This window comes from Aricia agestis, chromosome 1 (genome assembly GCF_905147365.1).
Source record: "Aricia agestis chromosome 1, ilAriAges1.1, whole genome shotgun sequence".
Taxonomy (NCBI): domain Eukaryota; kingdom Metazoa; phylum Arthropoda; class Insecta; order Lepidoptera; family Lycaenidae; genus Aricia; species Aricia agestis.
The window spans coordinates 23965633-23988388 of NC_056406.1; the positions used below are offsets into that span (position 1 = coordinate 23965633).

Consider the following 22756-nt stretch of genomic DNA (forward strand, 5'->3'; position numbering starts at 1 on the left):
GCCTAGTACGCAAAATGGACACTATCGCTTATATATTAATTCGCTTATCGGGACTTACCAATAAATAATAGTAATCTAAACAATGGACGTCCAATTTCTAATGAAGCATCCCTAATATTATTAATATCTTTGTCGGACAGACCACACCTGATTTTGATTTTGTTAATTTTACCTTTTTTTTCCAAGACAAGGAAGTGGTAAAATCGGTACAATTACGTTTAGTCCTTGGTCCGCTTTCTTTACTTCTTTTTGCATTATGCTATAATTTAATGATTTACTCGAATAGATGCAGTTTACTTAGTAGTAGCTTCAAAATAGGCCTCTTGGATATAACGATATCCAGCTAAGCTACGGCAACGCCGCGGGTCGGTTGACGGCGGAAACTCGTGACCGCTTTTCTCATATGATTCTCATAGTCACTGCACTTTTTTGGTAATTGTTTATATTTTTAGCACAATAAAAAGTAATGAGCCAAATTACTATTAAGTTTGGATTTCGGAATATTTCCACAGACTTTTTCTGCGGAAAATCTGTATCGAAAGCTATATTTACTTAAATATACACGATCATGAAATATTCTTTCAAGTTCATTGAATATGATTTTTTACTGTGTATTTATTTATTTGTAAGATCATCTTATTAGTTACCTATTACTTATTAGTTATTACTAATAACAGGTCGTTTACCTTATTAAAAATTATAGGCCGCAAACTATTCCAAAGCAATCATGTTCATGAGGTCTTCTAAATCCATGATGATGGAGAACGAATCATCCATTTAAAAGTAGACGAGTAGGTAATCGACTGTACGACGTGAAAGTGGAGCTATGTATTAATTGGAAAATTAATTAATAGTTGAATAATGTAAACAAATATATTTTCAGCAACTATTCAACCGTACAAAATAATAATGGAAAATGAAGATATTGTATTTCATTATCAAAGAAAATTTTAATATGTAATAAGTAATATAAGTATTATACATATTTACTAGATGACGCCCGCAACTCCGTTGTGCCATAACTCTTTATTCGCGCGGGTTCGGGAACCGTACATTTTCCGGAGACAAAAAGTATCCTATGTCCAGTGGCGTAACTATAGGGCTGGCAAAATGCCACGGGCCTCCGGCCCAAACGGGCAACATTTTTAAGTACATATTGTTTTATTATTAACGTGACGATTTTTACTGATAGAGCAACATCAATTTGCCACGGGCCCCGGATCTTATAGTTACGCCACTGCCTATGTCCTTTTTCGGGACTCTTAAGGATATATTATGGAGTTATCCATGCCAAGTTTCAGCAAAATCTATTCAGCAGTTTAGGCGTTAAGAGGTAACAGACAGACACACTTTCTTACTTATAATATTATTATTAAATTAGTAATATCAGTAATTAGTATATTAGTATGATAATATTATAAATGCGAAAGTGAATATTGAAGTAATTAGTAATAAATATTGAACCGACAATAATTTTATTTTTATCGTTTTTTCAATTACAATATTATATTATTATACATAAAACAATGGTATTAAAAATAACTTGCACGTGATATTTTAGAAATATTCATGCGAGATTTAGATTTAAGCATGATTAATAATCGGCATGTTGATTTCGATACGTTTCCCAATTCCGTCTCAGAAACGAATAAAACGTTAATTCACGAATCCGAGATTGGGAATTTTTACACAACAGTACCTCGTACCGCCCATATTTTCCTTATTCAGTGCACTTTGTAACGTTTTCAACGTGTTTTCATTTTTAACTAGTAAATCGTATGTCACAGCTGATCGCACTCTGACACCCACGTGTTGCCTGAATCTGCCACTCACCGCGCCACTAGAGATATCCAAGAGGCCTATAGAAGTGAATTAGACCAACTTTTATACAAATTCATACCATATAAAACTTTTGAAGTTCAAATGTTGTAAGTATTAATTGTTTTATAGAATTCTTAGTTTTTTTACATTAGAGAAATTATCTGGTGCATTAGTGGTTTTTCCAAAGCGGCAATAGTTCGCCTATACATAAACTCCTCCTAGATGTTGGTCATTTGCATGAATGATAACATCCTCTCTTCCTAACTATGGTATATAGCGCGATAATATTTACTGCCAAAACACGTGACGCTGTGACGCCAATTTGTAAACCTACCCACATTTTTGTGTGTCAAAGGTTATCGCAGTTCTGATGAATCTCGCGAATCTTTAATTTAATTTAAATATAACATATATTTTTAGGGTTCCATTATCAACGCGGGTTTCTTTTTCTCATATATATTTATGTTCATCTATATTTAGATCAAACGCTTATCACAGGCTAAATATAAACGTAACATTTACTGTCGTCTTAAAGTGCCGAGCAATTTTTATACGCGTCATAATATTTTACGACTTCCATCTTTTACATACGACCTTAGGTATTAAAATATTATGCGCAATAAATCATGCATCAAATAGCGGTTTTTTTCGACTAAAAATCAACTATGTCTGTAAGTACTCAATCTTCATCATTTTGAAGTCGGTACCAGATATAGCTGAATCTTCAGTCTGCCAGAATATTTGAAACTTTTGGATCTGGCACCGACTTTAAAATTATGAAGATAGTTGATTTTTAGTCGAATTCGGAAAAAAGGCACTATTATTTAATACTTTTTAGTTCATATAATATGGATGTTATTATTGTTTAAAAACGAGCATTCTCGCGATGTGGATGTCTCTTTAGGAAAATGTAGGTACAACTTTTTTAACTAACCTACTAGTATAATGTACAGAATTAGTTATTGTACTGCTCGATTATGTTTTTTCGAAATGTTTTTTTTATACACACAGTGCGATGATAACTTGAATAATTAATATCGGTGTCTTTTATCGCCGTTGCAATTATTGTGCTCATGTATTACGAAATTCGATAAAGATTTGCAAAACATTGATAACGAAAATATAAATAAGGACTACTCCAGTTCTTGCCCGCTACTCAGATTGTCCCGATTTTTTTTTCTAATATTATTTTTATGAAGAAAAGTTATATTCTTTCTTTTCTTATCCCACATAAAAATTTAACAAGTACTATTACATCTTTCATCTAAATCAGTTCTAAGCTTGTACCTAGTGATAAGAAGTATAACAGCTACAACACTGTCGCGTTTATTGCAATTAATTGTTATACGTCATGTCAATTTGTTGTACATTATTCTTCTGTGTAATAAACTCGGGGTGTGCTCTGTCCTTGTAGTTATGTTTAATAAAGATGTTTTTATCATTTTTATTTTTTTATAATTGAATGGGTTGACGTTTATATTCTTAACTATGACGCCCGCATCTCCGTTGCGCCAAAAATCGCGCGGGAACCGTACATTTATTCAGGATAAAAGACTAGCCTATGTCCCTTCCCGAGATTCAAAGTATCTCCTTGCCTTTCAGCAAAATCGGTTCAGCGGTTTGAGCGTGAAGACAGACAGACACACTTTCTTATTAATAATATTATATTGGTACTTATGTATATTTTGTGGATATAAATTATGATATCATCGCAAATTTTCGACACCCGGGGACCGGGGTGACTCCAAATGCAAAGGTCGGTATGATAGCCCAAAGACGTGCAAAAATAGTTAATATAATTATTTACTTATAGATTTCTGTGTGCTTTCTTGGGTGTATTCAAACTTATACAATAATAAAAATAATGTAGAGTCAACAAAATAAATATTATTGCATTATTGGAGATGTTACTATGCGAAATTAATGTTACTTATTATAGTAATTACTAATTATAAACGAAGGTGTAAAATTAGTTTTATGTACAGCATATTAGTAGTACCTAAATTAAGGCTCCGTAAAGCCACCATATTCAGTTCAACAGAAAGTCCTCCTCTACTATTAGCTCTACGTCACAGAATAAACGTAAAACGTTACGTCATATTTTCCGTAGTAAGCTTTGAGACGCGGCAGGCGATTACCGAATAGCTGAAAATATTTCATTTGCAAACAAAAAAGTTCATAATGTAAAACAATGATATTCTATGTTACTAAATTGATGTAAAACAACAAGGAACCTAGCGATCGAGTATTTGTTGAATATGCGTAAGTATATAAAATAATTTATTTGTATGGACTATTTAATATTTATGATGTTGTCTATAAAATGTGGTATTCCGATATTAGTTTGGTGAGGTTGTAAAACATAAGCATAGTGAAGTTGCGAAATAACATAAGGAGGGCGACGGGCGGCGGGACTTTAGTAGTGCTGCCGGTCTTCTAGTCTACATTATCGAGAACGCATAAAATAATGTTTACGCGAAATTCTTTCGAGAATAACTAGCATAATGATTTATGTGTTTTTTCTTATCATACGTTTCAATATTGGCAATGACTACATCAAAATAAGAAGTTTATGTAGCTATAACCGTTTTACGATTTGCTTTTTGAGTTCGGTTTTTGATCGACGCGTTTCCGAAACGCAATGTTTGATCATTTACTGATTTTATGACTGCAGGACTTAGGTTTTATAAATATCTGCTTTAGAGACGAGTTGCCTATGTCTAGAATACCTCATTTACGATGCTTTTCACCTAACCTATAATATTATTAAAATTAGTAAAATCCGCTCGAAACTAGAGTGTACTAGATTACGGTGCATTGACGTAATATTCGCAACATTATGTAACAAATGATTCATAACAACATTTAAGCATAATATTATGTTACTACGAATAATAAGTAAGTACCTGGATGACCGAGCACAGCAAACACTAATTTACTTCGTGTTACTTAACCCTAGAAAGATAATCATGTTGGGGGTAACGTTAAAGATATTCTTGCGCTTCTCGAGCGCACGACTTTTTTAGGGTTTCTCTGACACCTGAAAAGCTTTTTATTCAAGACCAGCCTGCTTTAGTATACAGTTCATACTTATTAGAAGTAAATAAAATCTAAACATTTTTATAATTATTTATTTTACGAAAAATATAACACAAACTTTTAAACCTTTAATAAAAATAAACAAAAAATATCAGTCTTCTTTTAACAGTATATAATTTCTCTTTGTGAGATCGTAACAAGTATTGCTTATTGCGACTTAAAAATAACATAAAAGTATAAAAAAAATATATCTTTGAGACTTATATTGGTACACTAAATGCAATCGACACACACATCTTTTTTGTGTTCGCCACAGATGCATTTCTTGCATTTCGTGCAAGTCATTTTTGACATCCGCCTTTTTTTAGATGTGCATAAGTCACAATATCGCCTTTTTTTTAGTTCCGGCTCACCTTCTCTATCTTCAACTTCATTTCTAGCCAATTTTGGTAATGTAGCTTCTATAGCGGCTCGGGCAGATCGTTTAAGAGTAGGAATGAGCAATCTGCTATTCATCCAGGGCTCTGTGAGTTGAGTTTTCCTTTGAGTACCCTTTTGCTCGGTATAATAATTCGCGTGTCTTGTCTGGGTAAAGTGGCAACCGTAGGAACCTCAGGGAACCCAGGAGGTGAGGCATCAGTAATTTCATTTACTAATGTTGTACTTACATTAACAGATTCGCTAATAATTGACTCGTTACAAACTTCTTCTTCGTCACTCTGAACGTCATCCTCACTCAAATGATCCTCTTCTTCCTGATCACTATCCTCACCAGCAAACTGGATATCATCGCCACATTCCTCATACAACGCATTAGTTATTTCCTCCTCAGCCAAGTATCTTTTCTGTGCCATGATTTCCAAATCCTATAACACATAAATAACTGTAAAACATCATAGAAATATTTACGAATTAAACTTCATGAATGCCGGCGAAAGTTACACAAAAGATAATCATGCGCTTCTCGAGCGCAACACCTACCGAAAACAGCTAATCTAAAGCACTTACCGGTGACACACTTACGCCCCGCTGTAGCACTTGGCGACCACTGAAATTACCTGCCACGACAGGATCGGGAGCGCGCTATTTAGAAAGAGACAACTGTATATGCATTTTGCGTGCGCCTCTGAGGCGCAGATTATCTTTCTAGGGTTAATAACGCCATCTGCTAGTAGTTAAAATAATTAGTTGCTAACAAAATAGTATTATTATTCGCCAATAGATAGGAAGGAAGAATCCGAATCAAAAAACCTAAATGCACCCATAAGCATTTATTTATTTACTAGCTGTCCCGGTGAACTTCGTGTCACAGGTCACTTTAAAACCTTCCCTGGACTTCTACGAATATTTTAAGACTAAAATCGGCCCAAACCGTTCAGCCGTTTTCGAGTTTTAGCGCGACTAACACATTTGAAAATCCATTTTTATATATAAGACTAGCTGTCCCGGTGAACTTCGTGTCACTTTAAAACCTTCCATGGACTTCTACGAATATTTTAAGACTAAAATCAGCCCAATCCGTCCAGCCGTTTTCGGGTTTTAGCGCGACTAACACATTTGAAAATCCATTTTTACATATATAGATATAGATATTAGAGGTAAATAACAATTATTACTACGCCACCATAAGTGCTGAACACTTAAATATCCATAACATATTCCAATTTCCACGCTTCGTAAGAAACGATAACATCGATATGTGGAGCATCCCTAAGTATTTCGGTAGCGCGGCGTGCGCAGGCGCGAGGGCGGGCGGCGACGTGACGTGTCGACGAGCTCAGCTGACGGCGTGACGTTATCACGCGAGCACGTCGCCCTATGCCGTGACTGCTTCACGCTGCGGCCCCCTCGGATTACGCCGTGCTACCTGTGATCACGCCGTGCTACCATGATGGTGCGACGGAGCGGCCGGTACTCCATCAACTGGCGCGGGTTCCGGGATTTCATGGGGAACAAGCCCCCCGACGAAGGTAAGCTCATTCATAAAGTTAACCTCAAAGTATTGTCATGTAGTACTTATATTAAAATTGCGAACTCGCAAAATACTCTACGATTCGTAGAAGATTTCGTACATAGGAATACTCGCTAACGATCTGAAGAATGGGCAAATAACATTTAGAGAAGCTAACCTACATTCCAAAGTCTTCTCAGAAATTCTGCGCATTCTGGCGGGCGAATTATAATATAATATTGATTAATTAATCTTATTCTCTTCTTTTAAGAGATATCTTGCAATCTATTTTCTTGGGTGTATCTTATTCAGGTTGCGTGATCCAACTTAGGGATCTACGTAAGTTTACAAATAGGCAGATAATAAGTTAATAACACATAATAGTTTGTAATTCTAAACGATAATATACGTTTATAACTTTATACATATTGCTATTTCGCTGCAATTGTTCCAAATATTTTAATACCACTTTCTTCAAATAGCTTCTTTGTTTACGTTGACTGTTGACATCAGTTTTTAGGTATTTCGAGAATGTCTACATTAGTATAATTTGCATAATATTATTATATAACAATATATTATTAGCATGTAAACAAAATATATAAGTAAACAATATACTTATAACAATATATAAACTAATTATAGAAGGTTTGTAGAATCGAAATAACGAGCGTAATTACTGACGTAGATAATCATACTTACTTAATTTTATGCTTACCTAGAAAGGTTTGTCCTGGGGTTCCGGACCCCCCCCCCCCCCCCCCCTCCCCCATTACTATCAATGTTACTTGTCCAATTTCGACAATAATTTATATATTCTGTACCTCGCCGATTAAAATCGGTGCGGTACATGTACTTATAAAAAAATATTTTTGATTTCCTAAACACGTTGCGTATTAGCTGCTGCGGAACCCTTCATGGGCGATTCCAACTCGCACTTGGCTGCTTTTTTACGTTAGGGCAAAACCCCCTTATCAAAGCTATATATACGCCCGTGTGAAATACTATTATGAATCCCAATAATAGGTGTCTAGTATGAATTCTAAAATGCCAATAATGTGTTTTACCTACCTTCTATTTTTGTAACAGATTTCGTATTTTTATAAATGGCTTATTTTTCACACCGAACAATGTATGTAATACGTTTTATTATTATACACTTCTAAGAAGTTCGCTAACGCATGTAGATTGTTGAAGACCTCATAATGTATGATCGTTATACAAACCAGATATATCACGTCAATCTTCGGTCACTACACGTATGTACCTCACTCCGCCGCACTCACTATAAATCGACACATTTTATCTCAATCACTGATCATCTGATCTGATCAAGAAGCTTTTAAGAAAAAATATATTTATATCTAGATTTGAAGATACCAGTAAGTGACTAGTCGTCGGACATCTAATGGTTTGCAGTAACTGAGGTACAAATCCATAGTCCATACTAATATTATGCATGCGAAAGTAATATGTCTATTTGTCTATCTCTTAACTCTTCACGCTTAAGCCGTTGAACCGATTTTGATGTAGGCAGATACCAGATACATTGAGTCCCGACTCCCGAGGATGGACATAGGATATTACCTATCCAAATAATAGATATGTATGTATAATTGTATATAATACTACATTAACTAACTAACTTAGTAAATAGTAAATTAAAAGAATAATAATAATATGAACCCTTTCAACTACAGTTGTTAGGTTAGATATTTAGGTTCATATAGTTATTGATTTCGGTTCAGTCTGGATGCGAAAATAAGAATTTTGCTTACGATAGCCGTCTAGACGCCGGACAGACATAATAACATAACGCTAATAGAATAACGACATTGTAGCTCCGAACTCGTTCTGAATTCTAAACAGACAAGGGAATCTTGTAATAATAGTGTAACTCTCGTTTTGGAATATTCTCTTTTACTTATCAATCGCGGATAACGTTAACAACTTGTCTCAACGCTATTCTTGAATACTTAGATATACTTAACATGACTTAACTTATTACTTAGGTATAATTAGGATAGTCAGTAGAATATATCAGTAGAATTTACTTGCAATCTATCTGATAACTTTATTAAGTATTAATCAAGAAACAAAACCACTTAGATACAGACGCGTCAAATGATTGCTGTGTGTGTGTGTTAAGTAAAAAGATTATTATGAAGTAAGTACCTATTATAAATTCTACATTTTACGAATCTGCAACAGAGAAAGATAAAAGCACTAATGGTAGACTCGGAACTAATAGATGACACTTGCGACAAAAATACCATAAAAATAAGAATTAGTCTAATTTTTTCTCAACACTATAAATTTTATAAGCTTCTCAAGCTATCTGTTCACGTAAAAAAATATATTAGGGACGCCTTCGGGAACAAAATTTTAAAATGGGATCAGTTTTCGTAAATAATGCGACCGCGTCAACACACGCTCGGCAATTTCTTAGCAAATATAAGGAAGGCGAAATTTTGCACGTAAGTTTTGAATACATTTATTTGATTTTTTGTAATTTCTTCAATTTCATTTTATTAATGGTCATGTTATAGTCATTAGTGTATAACTAATTATCTATTTCCGTTATTATACTATGGTAACGCCTACGAAGTCGTGGGAAACAGCTATCCATACTAATATTATAAATGCGAAAGTGTATTTGTTTGTTTGTCCTTTCTTCGCAGCCTAACGAAGCAACTTGACTTGATTTTTGGCATCGACTTATTGAAAGGATAGAGAGTAACATAGGCTACTTTTGGTCTTAGAAAAACATCATGTTTCTAAAGGAGATTTGCAAGAATATTCGTATTGTACACGATTTTCGAATTATACGCGAGCGAAACTGCGGGCAAAAGCTAGTATTAGATATATTAGGTACAATTCGAAGAGACGGCGTGTATTGTACAGTAAGCCCTTAGCACATACCTATTATGTGATATTAAAATTACTTATTCTTTCATGCAACGAGTAGGCACGATCGACAAAACAAAACAAAATTTCCCTAAACTGCCCTAAAAACTTTGTAGCCGTAGGCCGTAGCCAAAGTCTAAGGCCCGTATTTTTGATCAGTACTTAAGAAGCGCCTCGGCCTCAAGAAACGTTTCAGGCTCTGTGATTGGTTGGCTGTCAAAATTTGGACCAATCACAGAGGCGAACCGCGCCTTGAGGCCGAGGCGCTTCTTAAGTACTGACTAAAAATACGGGTCTTAGATCTCTTTCTGTCTCTTTTAGCTTCCCATCAGCTGATATTTGCTTGTTATTTTGCAAGTTGCATAAGAGTGCATTTTAACTATTTGTTACTAAAAAACAGGTAATGAGATCATTAATTACTACGAGGCGCGACTACAAAGTATGAGCTGTACTATGAGTGTGTATGAGTCATTAAACGCCAAGTCGCGCGAGTCTCGTTATTCGGCTCTCCACAATCAGCACGAGTATGCTGTGCCGCCCGCCTGTGCCCTACTCATATTATTATTTTTAACAAAAAATTAAAACCGACTTCTAAGGTAAAAACAATAATAACATCCTTATAATATGAACTAAAAAGTATTAAATAATTTTTCCTGTCTAATAGTGCCTTTTTCCGAATTCGGCTAAGCCTCAACTATTTCTGTACTCAATCTTCATCATTTTGAAGTCGGTACCAGATAGCTGAATCTTTAGTTCTCTGACAGAATATTTGAAACTTTTGGAACTGGCACCGACTTCAAAATTGACAACATTTCAAAATTTTTAAGCCTTAAAATAAAAAATACCGTTTCTTTAGTTTCTTCTCCTGATATTAAAAAAATATTCAAAAAAATTTTATATTGCTTATTTACTGAGAAAATAAATAAAAACTGAAAAATACGCTGTGACGTCATACTTACGGCATAATATCATACAGTTTGTTTGCCTGGTGTAAAATAGTTTTAAAAAGACAACATGAAGCATAAAAACAAAAACGTCACTGTCAACCACCTGTCAACACTGACATTTCTAAATAATAACATTACCTCATTGGTTACCTATCCTCCAGGTTGACGATGACATTGACAGACGTCATAATAAACGTAACAAACTTACATTGACAGATTTTTTCTTTTGTTAAAGTGTAATGGAATTAACCGTTCAGACGTAAGTATGACGTCACTTGGCGCTTACGTCTCTTTAGAATACGAAGGATTAAAATCTATTTTTTAGGTATCATAAAAACATAATTTTGAAAAAGCAAGAAACACATGTCGCCTTATTTTAAGTCTACTTTCATATAAAATAATAAAAAAGCCATGTTAAAATTTTGAAATGTTGTCAATTATGAAGATTGAGTACAGAAATAGTTGAGGTTTAGCCAATGATATTCAGTAGAATATCATTGGCTTCATTTATCAATTGTTCGGAAGAGATTTAAGCCGGAAAATAGTATGGACGTAACATATCTGTATAAGTATATACAGATATGTTACGTCCATACTATTTTCCGGCTTAAATCTCATACAGATATGTTACGTCCATACTATTTTCCGGCTTAAATCTCTTCCGAACAATTTTCAAATTCAAAATTGCAAACATTGACAAATTTGACAGATAAGTGAAACAAAAGATACGAAAAACCATTTACATAAAAAAGACAGTTCTATTTTTAAAAGTCGAATCGTATCGCTGTCTCTTTCTTCGCCTGAGCTATGACGAAAATTCGATTTTTTCTAGTTTGTTCGAAAAAATAATTGAAAATCTAAATAATCGAGGTATTTAATGCAATCAAGACATGTGGTAAGAAATTCCATGTGTTTTGTTTACTTTCAAGTCATAATTGGTACATTTTCGATACACGCACGACGTCATTTTCAATTTATTTAGGTAAGACAAGACGTGGCACGTTCGTGACTGCGCTCGATGCAGACTAAACAACAGACGGCCCAATTGGGCCGTAATTGAATCTTCACAACGCGCGCGGTAGTAACATATCTGCTTTAAGTTTTTCATCATTGGGTTTAGCCGAATTCGGAAAAAGGCACTATTAGATAGGAAAAATTATTTAATACTTTTTAGTTCATATTATAAGGATGTTATTATTGTTTTTACCTTGGAAGTCGGTTTTAATTTTTTGTTAAACCCCCCCCCCCCCCCTTTCGGTATCCGTGGCTGAGTAGTTAAGTAAGTAAGACCCACTCATCACAGCCTTGAGATGCCTTGAAAATACTTCGTAAACATCAGAAAACAGATGATCTTATCTGAAGATTACGAAAATCTCAAATGCGAATTTCTTCTAAACGGAGAGTTTTCTGGCGGTGGAAACGGTAAGTAGGAGTTTTTCTCACCCAAAACAAGGATTGTTTTGGGTGAGAAAAACTCCTACTTACCGTTGACCTTAACCCATGTCACCAACATTTAATTGACGTAGGTTCCTAAACCTTAGCCAAATTTTTCTAAGTATTTTCGCCATACTAACAAGGGTCACATTTCGGCCTGTCATTCGACAGGGGTTGATTTTTGAGAAAAGTTTATCTGAGCTTTTTTGCTTTCCTTGGCGATTTCCTATCGATTGGTATAATAAAAAGGGGTGGTCACGTGGGCGAAACTTCTGTGTGTATTTCAGTCAAAAACAATTATAAATTGGAAAATTTTACCAAACGTATATATTCATAAACATACTTACGTATAATGTATATTTCATATAAAAAAAGGGTGAGAGAGTCGTGAAATATTTTTTATTACCATCTAATAAATAAGGAAATTTTGAAAATAACCGTTTGTAAATTTTCAAAAAAATGATTAACTCAATTGATTTTAGTGGTCATCCTTCAATCATGTAGGCATTTTTCGCATAAACCTATTTAATAAGTCTATGATTTTTCGCATAAACCTATAATGCTATAGTATATATTAAGTCTATGATTTTTCGTGATTTTTAGACCGTATAGTCTGTCAAGAAAGTCATGACAGGCGGGAAAATTTATAAATGAACTAAAAAAATATAAAAATGTGCAAGGTGACAATATTTAAAATGTAATAATTATAAGCGTTCTCTGTGAAAATACAAAGAAAAAAATACATCTTTTTTTTAAAGCGTGATTACGTTTGGAAATTTTCCCGCCTGTCATGACTCATGACTTTCTTAACGCACTATAATAGACCCCTTCCGGCCCCCTTAATACCTCGGTTAATTTGTGGACGCCTCGTAGGCCACTATGTAAAAATCAGTTTATAAATTATCATGGAAAATATTTTTTTTTTGTATAAAATATGGAAATTTTATAATTATATATTTAATATAAGATATCATTGCAACCTCATTGCATCTTTTGCAGAGAAAGAAGAGAAACCAGAACCAGAAGATTTATCAAATCATGAAGCAATATTTTTGAAATTCATTGTTGAAAGTCCCGATTTTACTCGGAAAAGTCAGGTAAGGGCGACCGCACATTGGAGACACGACAGTTTTTAGACAGACTATCACATAATAAAAAGTACTTGACGCACACATTTAAAACAAAACGTCTCATACACAAAATTGTCTAATGCGTACAAGAACTGCACCGCGACAAGTATGACTAACGACTGTCGGCTTCCCTTTGAATTTGAAATGTATACAAACAAATGTATATAATGATGCAATATCTAAAAACGTGCTATTTTGTGTTTCCTCCAACTCCCATCGAAAGTTTCAGTAAGGCGTCTACCACTAGACTGAATCAACTGACTTCACTTGACTTGACTTTGACTAGACTTTGGACCTGACGATATAGAAAAACGATGCTGAAAATTGTATGGTACAGTATACTAGAATATTGCTTTCCCGCCATAATATATTCAAAACTGGCCATGGTTATATAGCCGAAGTGCCATAATAAGAAAAAAAATTGTCTAATGTCATCAGTCATTTTGATGCGATTGTCAAAATTCAAATGTCATTTGCTGTTCGGTAAGAAAATCAATTTATTTGTTTTCTTTATTGATTTACTGAATTAAAAATACAAATATCGTGTTAAAAAATTTAGATTTATCAAATTTTATTGACTTAAAACAATATCCGCTCGGGTACATCTGAATAAATTAAACTTTTCATTCAAAGAATTTCTCCCGAAGTGCCACGCCTAAACAACAACAACTTACGAGTTACGGGCGTCCGTTGTTTCGCCCGATTATTTTATAATATATTTTTACGTTGCAGCCTGTCGAGTCAGAAGAGGATTTGATCGTTAAGCCCGTTTCCTTGGATAATGTAAACATAATACGGTCGCTGAGCGAATACCGAGGGACCAACATACGGACCATAGAACAAGCGGAACTAGCCATACTATTGTCTCGAGTACATTTTAAGGTAATCATCAGTATGTTTTAAAAAAAAATGACTCACTCTTGCCTTATAACCAAAACCAATGTATCAATTTCTTATGTAAAACTTATGTATTATTTTTATTTCTCTTTCAAGGCACTCATTAATGCTCATGATCAAATAGGTAAAATTTGGCTAGATAGAGGGTCCGGTGTTGATGAGAAACCAATTGCAACTGAACTTCCAAGTACAGACATTAGCCCTGAGCAAAACGGAGACATGCCTATAGAGACGGTGAAAGTAGTTGGACTGAGAAAAGTGCCTGGCCAACCATTAGGATTAACGGTATGTATTCAAAAGCTTTTACTCTAATTATCTATACATTACTGTATTGAAAACATTTAAAAAACAGGTAATCACAGTTTATAATCATATTTTATTAACAAAAGCTTATTTTAAACTTTAGATAAAGTACATTAAAATAATTCAATGACTTATTATACATTTGAACTAATTATTGTTTAGGTGACAACTGATGAACATGGTCAGCTGATTGTGGCTCGGATATTAGCGGGCAGTGCTGCCGCCAAACAGGCACTGCTCTCGGTTGGTGATGTGTTACTGGAGGTGGACGGAGTGCAGATTGACACAGAAGATCAACTCAAAGAAGCTGTCTCCAAACCTAATGATAGAGTAACTCTGAAAGTGGGCCCAAATCTAAAAGAGAAAAACTCACAGCTGGCCAATAAACTCAGTGTAAGTGGATTTTATTTGCACTTTTGTCTTTTGTAACCTTCTTAAAGTCTATCATTCTTAGATTAGGACAATGCAGGCTGATCACCTAATAATCCAAAAAAAGATGATCCATTTGTCAGATGGTCATGTTAAAAAAGATGGTCCATTGGCTTATCTCTCTCCAGTCATGAGAAAATGGCCTTTTTTCAATGAAACTAGTGTGAAAGGCAATTTTTTTCTGACTAACTGTGTAAGTCTATAAGGTCCTCTGATAATAATGTTAATTAATGATATGGAAATGAATATTTAATTAAAAACAATATTATGTTGGATCACTGCAGGCACGCAACTTGCTTCAAGTGTTGCATCATTGGATACTATGCTATTTATTAATTTGTTAATTGGATTCAATAAAACAGAAACCTTTTTTAATATTAAGTATGTGCATATTTTTTTTTCCATGGCATTCCAGTGTTACATGAGGGCCTTATTTGATTATGACCCAACTGAAGACACATTGTTACCATGCAAGGAAATTGGACTTGAATTCAAAAAAGGTGACATTTTACAAGTAAGTCCAGAAAATTTTGTTTTTGTGAAAAATATGACGCTAAGGGGCGGATTCGACCAAAAAAAAAAAAAACCGGAGTAAAATTTTACTCGAGTATAACTGTCTCCTAATCTAAGAGTAAGCTGGTTTTGCGTTTTTCCAACTTCTAATCCAAGAATGAGGTAATTACACGGGAGTAAATATTTACACGGGCTATTTTGGTGAAGTAAATATTAAACTGAGAATAATTGCACAACTGGGTTCAACTGTCACGGTCGGTGTCATTGTGAACTATAATTGACATTTTATTTCATACTCTTTGAGTAACTTGGTAAAATGCAAACGATAATATCCTAAAGTAAATTAAAGGAGTAAAATTATTCTCATGATAGTTATACTCGTGTAACTTCAAGTTTGGTCGAATCCGGCCTTAGTGATACTTTTGAATTTTGATAATAAACACACAATTGACTTAAAAATTTAACCAAGCTCATAATATCAAAATCAATATAATTTTAATCCCAATGCTCAGTAGGGAATAGGGATGCCGCCAATCACGCATGAGTCATTAGTGACACAATTAAATCGAATAAGCCCATTAATTTAGACAAGTTGCAATCCTTTGTTTACATTAACATCATATCAAATGAATTAAGAGTTAAGAAAAAGAAGAGAAAAAAAATAATAGTGGCTTATAGCTCAGGATAATAAAGTATGTATTTGCAATCTTAAATGATTTAATTAGAGTTCATCTTATGTCAGATGAGGTCAATTAGTCCTAGTTATTTCAATGACATGTTATAAAAAGTCCATTTCCTAGCTTAACTAAAAGTTGTATGTTTATTTTTATGTTTTATTTAATTTCCTGTACTGTACCTAATACTGTACCTAACTTAATCCTATTTAATATTTCAGGTGTCAGATAGAAAAGATCCCAACTGGTGGCAAGCGAGTCATGTTGAAAAACCTGAAGTAGTTGGACTCATTCCTTCGCCTGAACTGGAGGAGAGAAGAAAGGCATATGTTCCTCCAGAGGCAGACTTTGTGCACAAAATAAGCATATGCGGAGCTAGAGTGAGTGACAAATGACAATTTTTGAAATTATTTCCATACAAAAACTAAAATGCTCTTTTGATCTCTTTATCCCTTAATCATTAATTATTCTTAGACCCAATAAGGCTTAATGGGTTTAAGAAAGACTTAAACTCTCCAGCATAATTATTATTCAATATCTATATACTTATATAAAACTCAAAGGTGACTGACTGACTGATTGACATAGTGATCTATTAACGCACAGCCCAAACCACTGGACAGATCAGGCTGAAATTTGGCATGCAGGTAGATGTTATGACATAGGCACCCGCTAAGGAAGGATTTTGATAAATTCCAACCCCAAGGGATAAAAATAGGGGATGAAAGTTTGTATATAATAATACTTCTTAACGCGAGCGAAGCCGCGGGCTTAAGCTAGTTTGAAAAATATATATAAATAGAAGTTTGAAAGCTTTTCTTTCTAAAGTCCAGTCCACTTCCAGATATCGAAGAAGAAGAAGAAGTTCGTGTACGAGTCCCGTTCGTCGGTGCAGCTGGAGGGCGCGGAGTTGACGCTGTACGAGGAGGTGGCGCGCACGCCGCCCTTCCTGCGCCGCGTGCTGGCCCTGGTCGGCACGCGCTCCGTCGGCCGCCGCACGCTCAAGAACAAGCTCATACAGGACCACCCCGATAGATTCGGAGCTGTTGTGCCGCGTGAGTATTTCAATATTACTAGCTATTAGACCGAGCTTAGCTCGGTATTCGATAAAACATGAAGAAAATGATTCCTATATATATATATATATATATATATATATATATATATATATATATATATATATATATATATATATATATATATATATATTATATATATATATATATATAGGAATATTATTATTAGTAGTATTATTATATATATTTTAAGTATAAAGATATACGATATCAACTCTCTTACTAAAATATCTGATCGCACATTTGTCAGCACCGTACGCGCCGCATTTTAGAATTCCTTGTATGAAATGACGTCACGAAATGCGGTGCGTACAGTGCCGACACATTCATCTGTGCAAAAAGTCTCTCAAAAGATAGACAATACAAAACATTGTATAGTTAATCATTGCGTATTTTCTTTATATTAATTAAGGTGACGCGCGTTAAAGTAAAAAACCAAGTTGGATATGTTTTATAGAAAACAAGCAATGGAACAACAAAAAATGAAAAGGGCGTAAGCGACAAAATGGTTTTTGTCGCGTAATTTAAAAACCATAAATACATTTCATATAAGCTATGGGCAAATTAAAGTGTATGCTTGAACCAATCTTTGTAAGTACAAATTTTGGAAGCATAAATCACTCTCCTCTGTTGGCAAAATAGGAATCCCTTTTTTACAGAGGTATTTTTGATTGATTATTCTGTGTTATAAAAGTTGACCAATCGTGTTATGCTATGGGTAATTCAAAGACAATGACAATATGATGAAAACTGACAATGAACTTTAATTTCTTACCTTTAGTCATTGCTGAGAAAAATCGATATCGCTACAGCCTAATTATCAAGGCGTCGCCTTAAGTATGTAGGTATCAGAGAGTGTTACTTGTAATTATGGTGAAATCACCATAGCCATAACGGGTAGCAACATGGTTTGTGATGTAGTAACAATGAAACATTATATTTGAACTTAGGGGTGAAAACTTGTAATTGGCTTTCTGATAACTAAAACTTTACATCCATTGAAATAACTTAACTCTAAGCGGGCCCTAGACGAGTTTTTTTAGTGCGCAACATAACGTATTACGTAATATTATTGACCGTCTAGGATTGATATTCGCGCGCCTTCAATCTAATTATTGGCAAATAAACTGTTCCATACAATTGATCGTCTAGGGACCGGCTTAGTTTTCCATGATAATTCAATAAATATAAAAAAATCTCAGACACGTCCCGGCCGCCGCGACCTCTAGAAGAGAATGGGCTCTCATACTGGTTCGTGTCACGTGAGGAGATGGAGCGAGACGCGCACGCCGGCCGCTTCCTCGAGTACGGCGAACACAACGGACACCTGTACGGCACGCATCTCGACTCCATCCGTGCGGTTATCAAAGAAGGTAAGGAATGAATATGTGAAGCATCCGATCCGATCAGCTCCACCCTCGAGTCCGGCGAACACAACGGACATCTGTACGGCACGCATCTCGACTCCATCCGTGCGGTTATCAAAGAAGGTAAGGAATGAATATGTGAAGCATCCGATCCGATCAGCTCCACCCTCGAGTCCAGCGAACACAACGGACATCTGTACGGCACGCATCTCGACTCCATCCGTGCGGTTATCAAAGAAGGTAAGGAATGAATATGTGAAGCATCCAATCCGATCAGCTCCTCCCTCGAGTATGGCGAACACAACGGACACCTGTACGGCACGCATCTCGACTCCATCCGTGCGGTTATCAAAGAAGGTAAGGAATGAATATGTGAAGCATCCGATCCGATCAGCTCCACCCTCGAGTCCGGCGAACACAACGGACACCTGTACGGCACGCATCTCGACTCTATCCGTGCGGTTACTAAAGAAGGTGAGGAAAGAATATGTGAAGCTATGCTAACTAGGCGCACGCAGCCCGCCTTCTCGAGTACACTTATATGACACTCATCTTGACTTCATAAGATATTATAAAGCGGAAGAGTTTGTTTGTTTGAACGCGCTTATCTCAGGAACTACTGGTCCGATTTGAAAAATTTCTTTCAGTGTTAGATAGCCTATTTATCTAGGAAGGCTATAGGCTATATTTTATCACGCTAAGACTAATAGGAGCGAAGAGTATGTGGAAAAAAACGGGGAAAATTATTTGAAATTGCTTATTGCTTATTATCTTAGGAATTACTGGAGCAATTTTGTGGTATTTGGCACACATGAAGAATAGACAACGTGAAGGGACATAGCCTATTTTTTGTGAAAAAATTTACGGTTTCCGTGAAATTCTTAAATTTCGCATGCGAAACCGCGCGGAACTTCTAGTGTTGTTATAATATAGAAGTATTGAGCACTAGCCTGTCGCCCGTTCCAGTCTTACCGAGAAATTTTAAAGTCGTCCGTGACTGACACTCCTATACTTGTCATTAAAAGCCTAAAAGACAAAAGTTTCATAAATTACAGTAAATTCATTTTATTTCCAATTTCACGGTTATGTTCCAGGAAAAATGTGTGTTTTGGACTGCGCTCCGCAATCCCTGAAGCTGCTTCACAACAGCAGCGAGTTTCTGCCCTATGTGGTGATGATTGCCGCGCCGGGAATCGAACAGCTGAGGAACCTCACCTATGCATCCAATAGAAATTTGACGGTATGTTTTTTTAACCAAGAGAATTTTAGTGGCATGCCATTAACTTTAGTATTGTGCGCCGATTTACATTGATATACATTCACTAGATTTAAACATGTTTGCATTCAGCTATTGGATATTACTATAAATAATAAATAACTAACGCCTCCGTGGTCTAGGGGTTAAGAGCGTGGTTCTCGACTCGGAGGTCGTGGGTTCTATTCCCGCATTGGATAATGCAGGCTGATCACCTGATTGTCTGACAAAGATGATCCATGCGTCGGATGGGCATGTAAAAAGTCGGTCCGGCGCCTGGTCTCTTGCCAGTCGTGTCGATCTTTACTTCTCCACTAGGGGTGTTTCACTAAAGCTGCGAACTTGTGACCAAGCAACTTCAGAAAAAATTAAAATTAGGTGATCGCCAGAAATTTCCTGACGATTCGGCATATATTATTAATAACAGCCTTTTGAAGTATTATGTAAGTGGATGAATGTTAAGTGTTTCGAGGCTATAGTGTAATGTTTTTGGAAGATTCCAGTGCTTGATATAACTATTGGTATAGTTTTAACTACATTCACTTTCCATTCTGATTTCAGTTCAATTTATTATTATTATTACTATAAATGCAAGTTACTGTATCAATGTGACAATGTAAATCAGCATTCAGCAGTAAATTGTAGGAAAATACCCTTTGATGTCAACATTATTATAGGTATCGTCTGTAATGATTGGCATGTTTCCTTAATGCTAAGTACTCACATACGGTTTTACTCGATAGTTTTACTCCAAATCGAGCAAAAACCACAGTGTGGACCGCAAAACTTACAGCTCGAAGGTTCGCATCGAGCCGGCTCGATGGAATTAAAATATATATCTAATTTCCTTCGATTTGGAGTAAAACTATCGAGCAATGCTGAATCAGCTGAATGTGTGGACGAAAGCCCGAGCCGTGGGTTTTACTCTACGTGATTGCACGATCGAGCAAAACTGCATGTGAGTACTTAGCATTAGATTCAAACATTAAAACGCATGTTTTGTGGATGTGAGATATTAAAAAACTTCTGTTTGCATAATAGTGCTCAGAAAGGAATATTTCTCAGGTGGTAAAATCTACATAGAATTGTTTTTGCTTAGCATCTTGATATAAAAATATGATACCTACATTTTATTTTGTTAAAGTTCATTATATTCATTATCTAATTAATAAATAAAATTAGAATAAGTTTTAGTCGATTATTTACCTGAATGCTTTTGAGTATATCATTTAAGCCTTTTTAATCCAGTTACAATAGACATTATTTAGCAAATTCCCAGTTTAAGTTATGTTGCCAATGCCTGAGCTTACGTACAAACTTTGGAATATTTGTTATGCCTTTGTGACCTTTTTGTAGTATATCAACATTTAGATTAATTTTATCCAACTGAAAAAATGGGAGCAAGCCTCATGTGAAATAAAAACTTGCTCTCACATAATAAATGTTAGATAAAATTAGTTCTCGTATCGTATGAGCCCCTAGTATGTGTTGTTGATGTGTCCGCATGCGTAGTTCGACCGGCAGAGCTCGATCCGCTACAGCTCGCGGCGCGCGCGCACGCTCGAGTCCCTGGCGTCGCTGTATGAGGTAAGTGTCAGCTGTCAAATGATTTTTTTATTATCGTTTGTTGTGTGCAAAGAATGCTGTATGTTATACTAATGAGATACTGGTATTAGAAATACAAAAGTATATCTATCTTTTACATCTTTACGCTGCAGCCTGCAGTTTAGCAAATGGAAATACTAATTCCTTTTGAAGGATATAAAAATAGAAGCCAAAATGTAAAATTAACCGCACTATAAAGTTCCTAATTAGACGCAGTTTCGGGCAGACTCTTAAGAATATATAATTGAATAAACTTTAGATTTTAATCTACATTTTAATTATACAGGAAATATATATATTTCCATAAAATTTAAACATCACCTTATAATTTACAGGAGGAAGACATAAAACAAACTCTGGAAGAGAGTTCCCGCATACAACGTCAGTACGAGAAGTATATAGATCTCGTGATCACCAACAACAACGTCGACACCACTTACTCCAAGATCATGGACGCGCTACATTCCCTATCCACTGACCACCAGTGGGTACCCGTCAGTTGGATCTACTAGCGACATCACGGAGGTAACTAGGAATTGATAGACCATTTAGAATTTAGCCGCCATATTTAACAGAAGCCTAATTCTCATACAGCAACCATTAACATAGAGTTCAACAGTTGCATCTTATTGTTTAGAATGTTTTTCGTTGGAAATGATAGATAATGTTCTTTAAAACAAATTATTACAATTAATATATAATAGTAACTAAATGGAAGCACAATAACCATTTAGTTTGCGTTGGCCGCGCACTCTCTCTGGCTCACAAGTCACATACAATATAAAGCAAGTGAATAAGACACCAATAGAAACGAGACTTGGGCTTTAAAATATCCGTAATTTAAACTTTTATCACACAATGAATTATTATTTTTCTCTGTTATATCAAAAGTTATTTCTTTCATGAATAGCAAAATATCTCTTTTCTGAAAGTAATTTCATATTGTTTAGACTTCGACTATATGTATATAGAATATTATTGCCACTGAAATATACATATGTTTAAGATGCATTTATTTAGAGTCTTACCATAGTAAAAGGAGGCGAAGTAGGTTATCTTCATACAAAGGCACCGCGCGCGGTTTGTATGTGTGCGCCATAGTATCAATGGGTCGCCACGTACGGCACACAATGAAATCTCGGCCAGTTTTACTAGGCTGGTACCGCCGAGATTTCGTTGTGTGCCGTACGTGGCGACCCATTGATACTATGGCGCACACACACAAGATAACTTACTTCCCCTCCTTTTACTATGGTCTTACGAATCTCTTTACTTATGTTATCTAAAAGAATATTGTACTGTGAGAAATTTGAAATATTACTTTTGTATTTCTATTTACTGGAATGTGACGTTTATTAATATTTAATATGATAATGTATATTTTACTTTACATACATCACACTTTTAC

At 35.3% G+C, this 22756-nt stretch overlaps 1 protein-coding gene across 4 annotated transcripts; it reads left to right on the top strand.

Moving 5' to 3' along the window:
* Window positions 1-6565: 6565 nt before the first annotated feature.
* On the top strand, window positions 6566-22422 carry LOC121727499 (protein PALS2). 4 transcript variants are annotated; one of them, XM_042115391.1, is made up of 12 exons: window positions 6566-6830; window positions 13099-13196; window positions 13962-14111; window positions 14223-14411; window positions 14592-14822; window positions 15274-15372; window positions 16267-16425; window positions 16890-17100; window positions 18324-18494; window positions 19583-19728; window positions 21256-21330; window positions 21684-22422. In XM_042115391.1, exons 1-12 carry the CDS (start codon window positions 6749-6751, stop codon window positions 21858-21860), a joined length of 1788 nt encoding a protein of 595 aa, XP_041971325.1. In that variant the 5' UTR covers window positions 6566-6748; the 3' UTR covers window positions 21861-22422. The 4 variants fall into 4 exon arrangements, with proteins under 4 accessions (XP_041971325.1, XP_041971334.1, XP_041971347.1 ...); XM_042115400.1 differs by lacking the exon at window positions 21256-21330; XM_042115413.1 differs by lacking the exons at window positions 6566-6830; window positions 13099-13196 and adding an exon at window positions 13677-13712.
* Window positions 22423-22756: the final 334 nt, after the last annotated feature.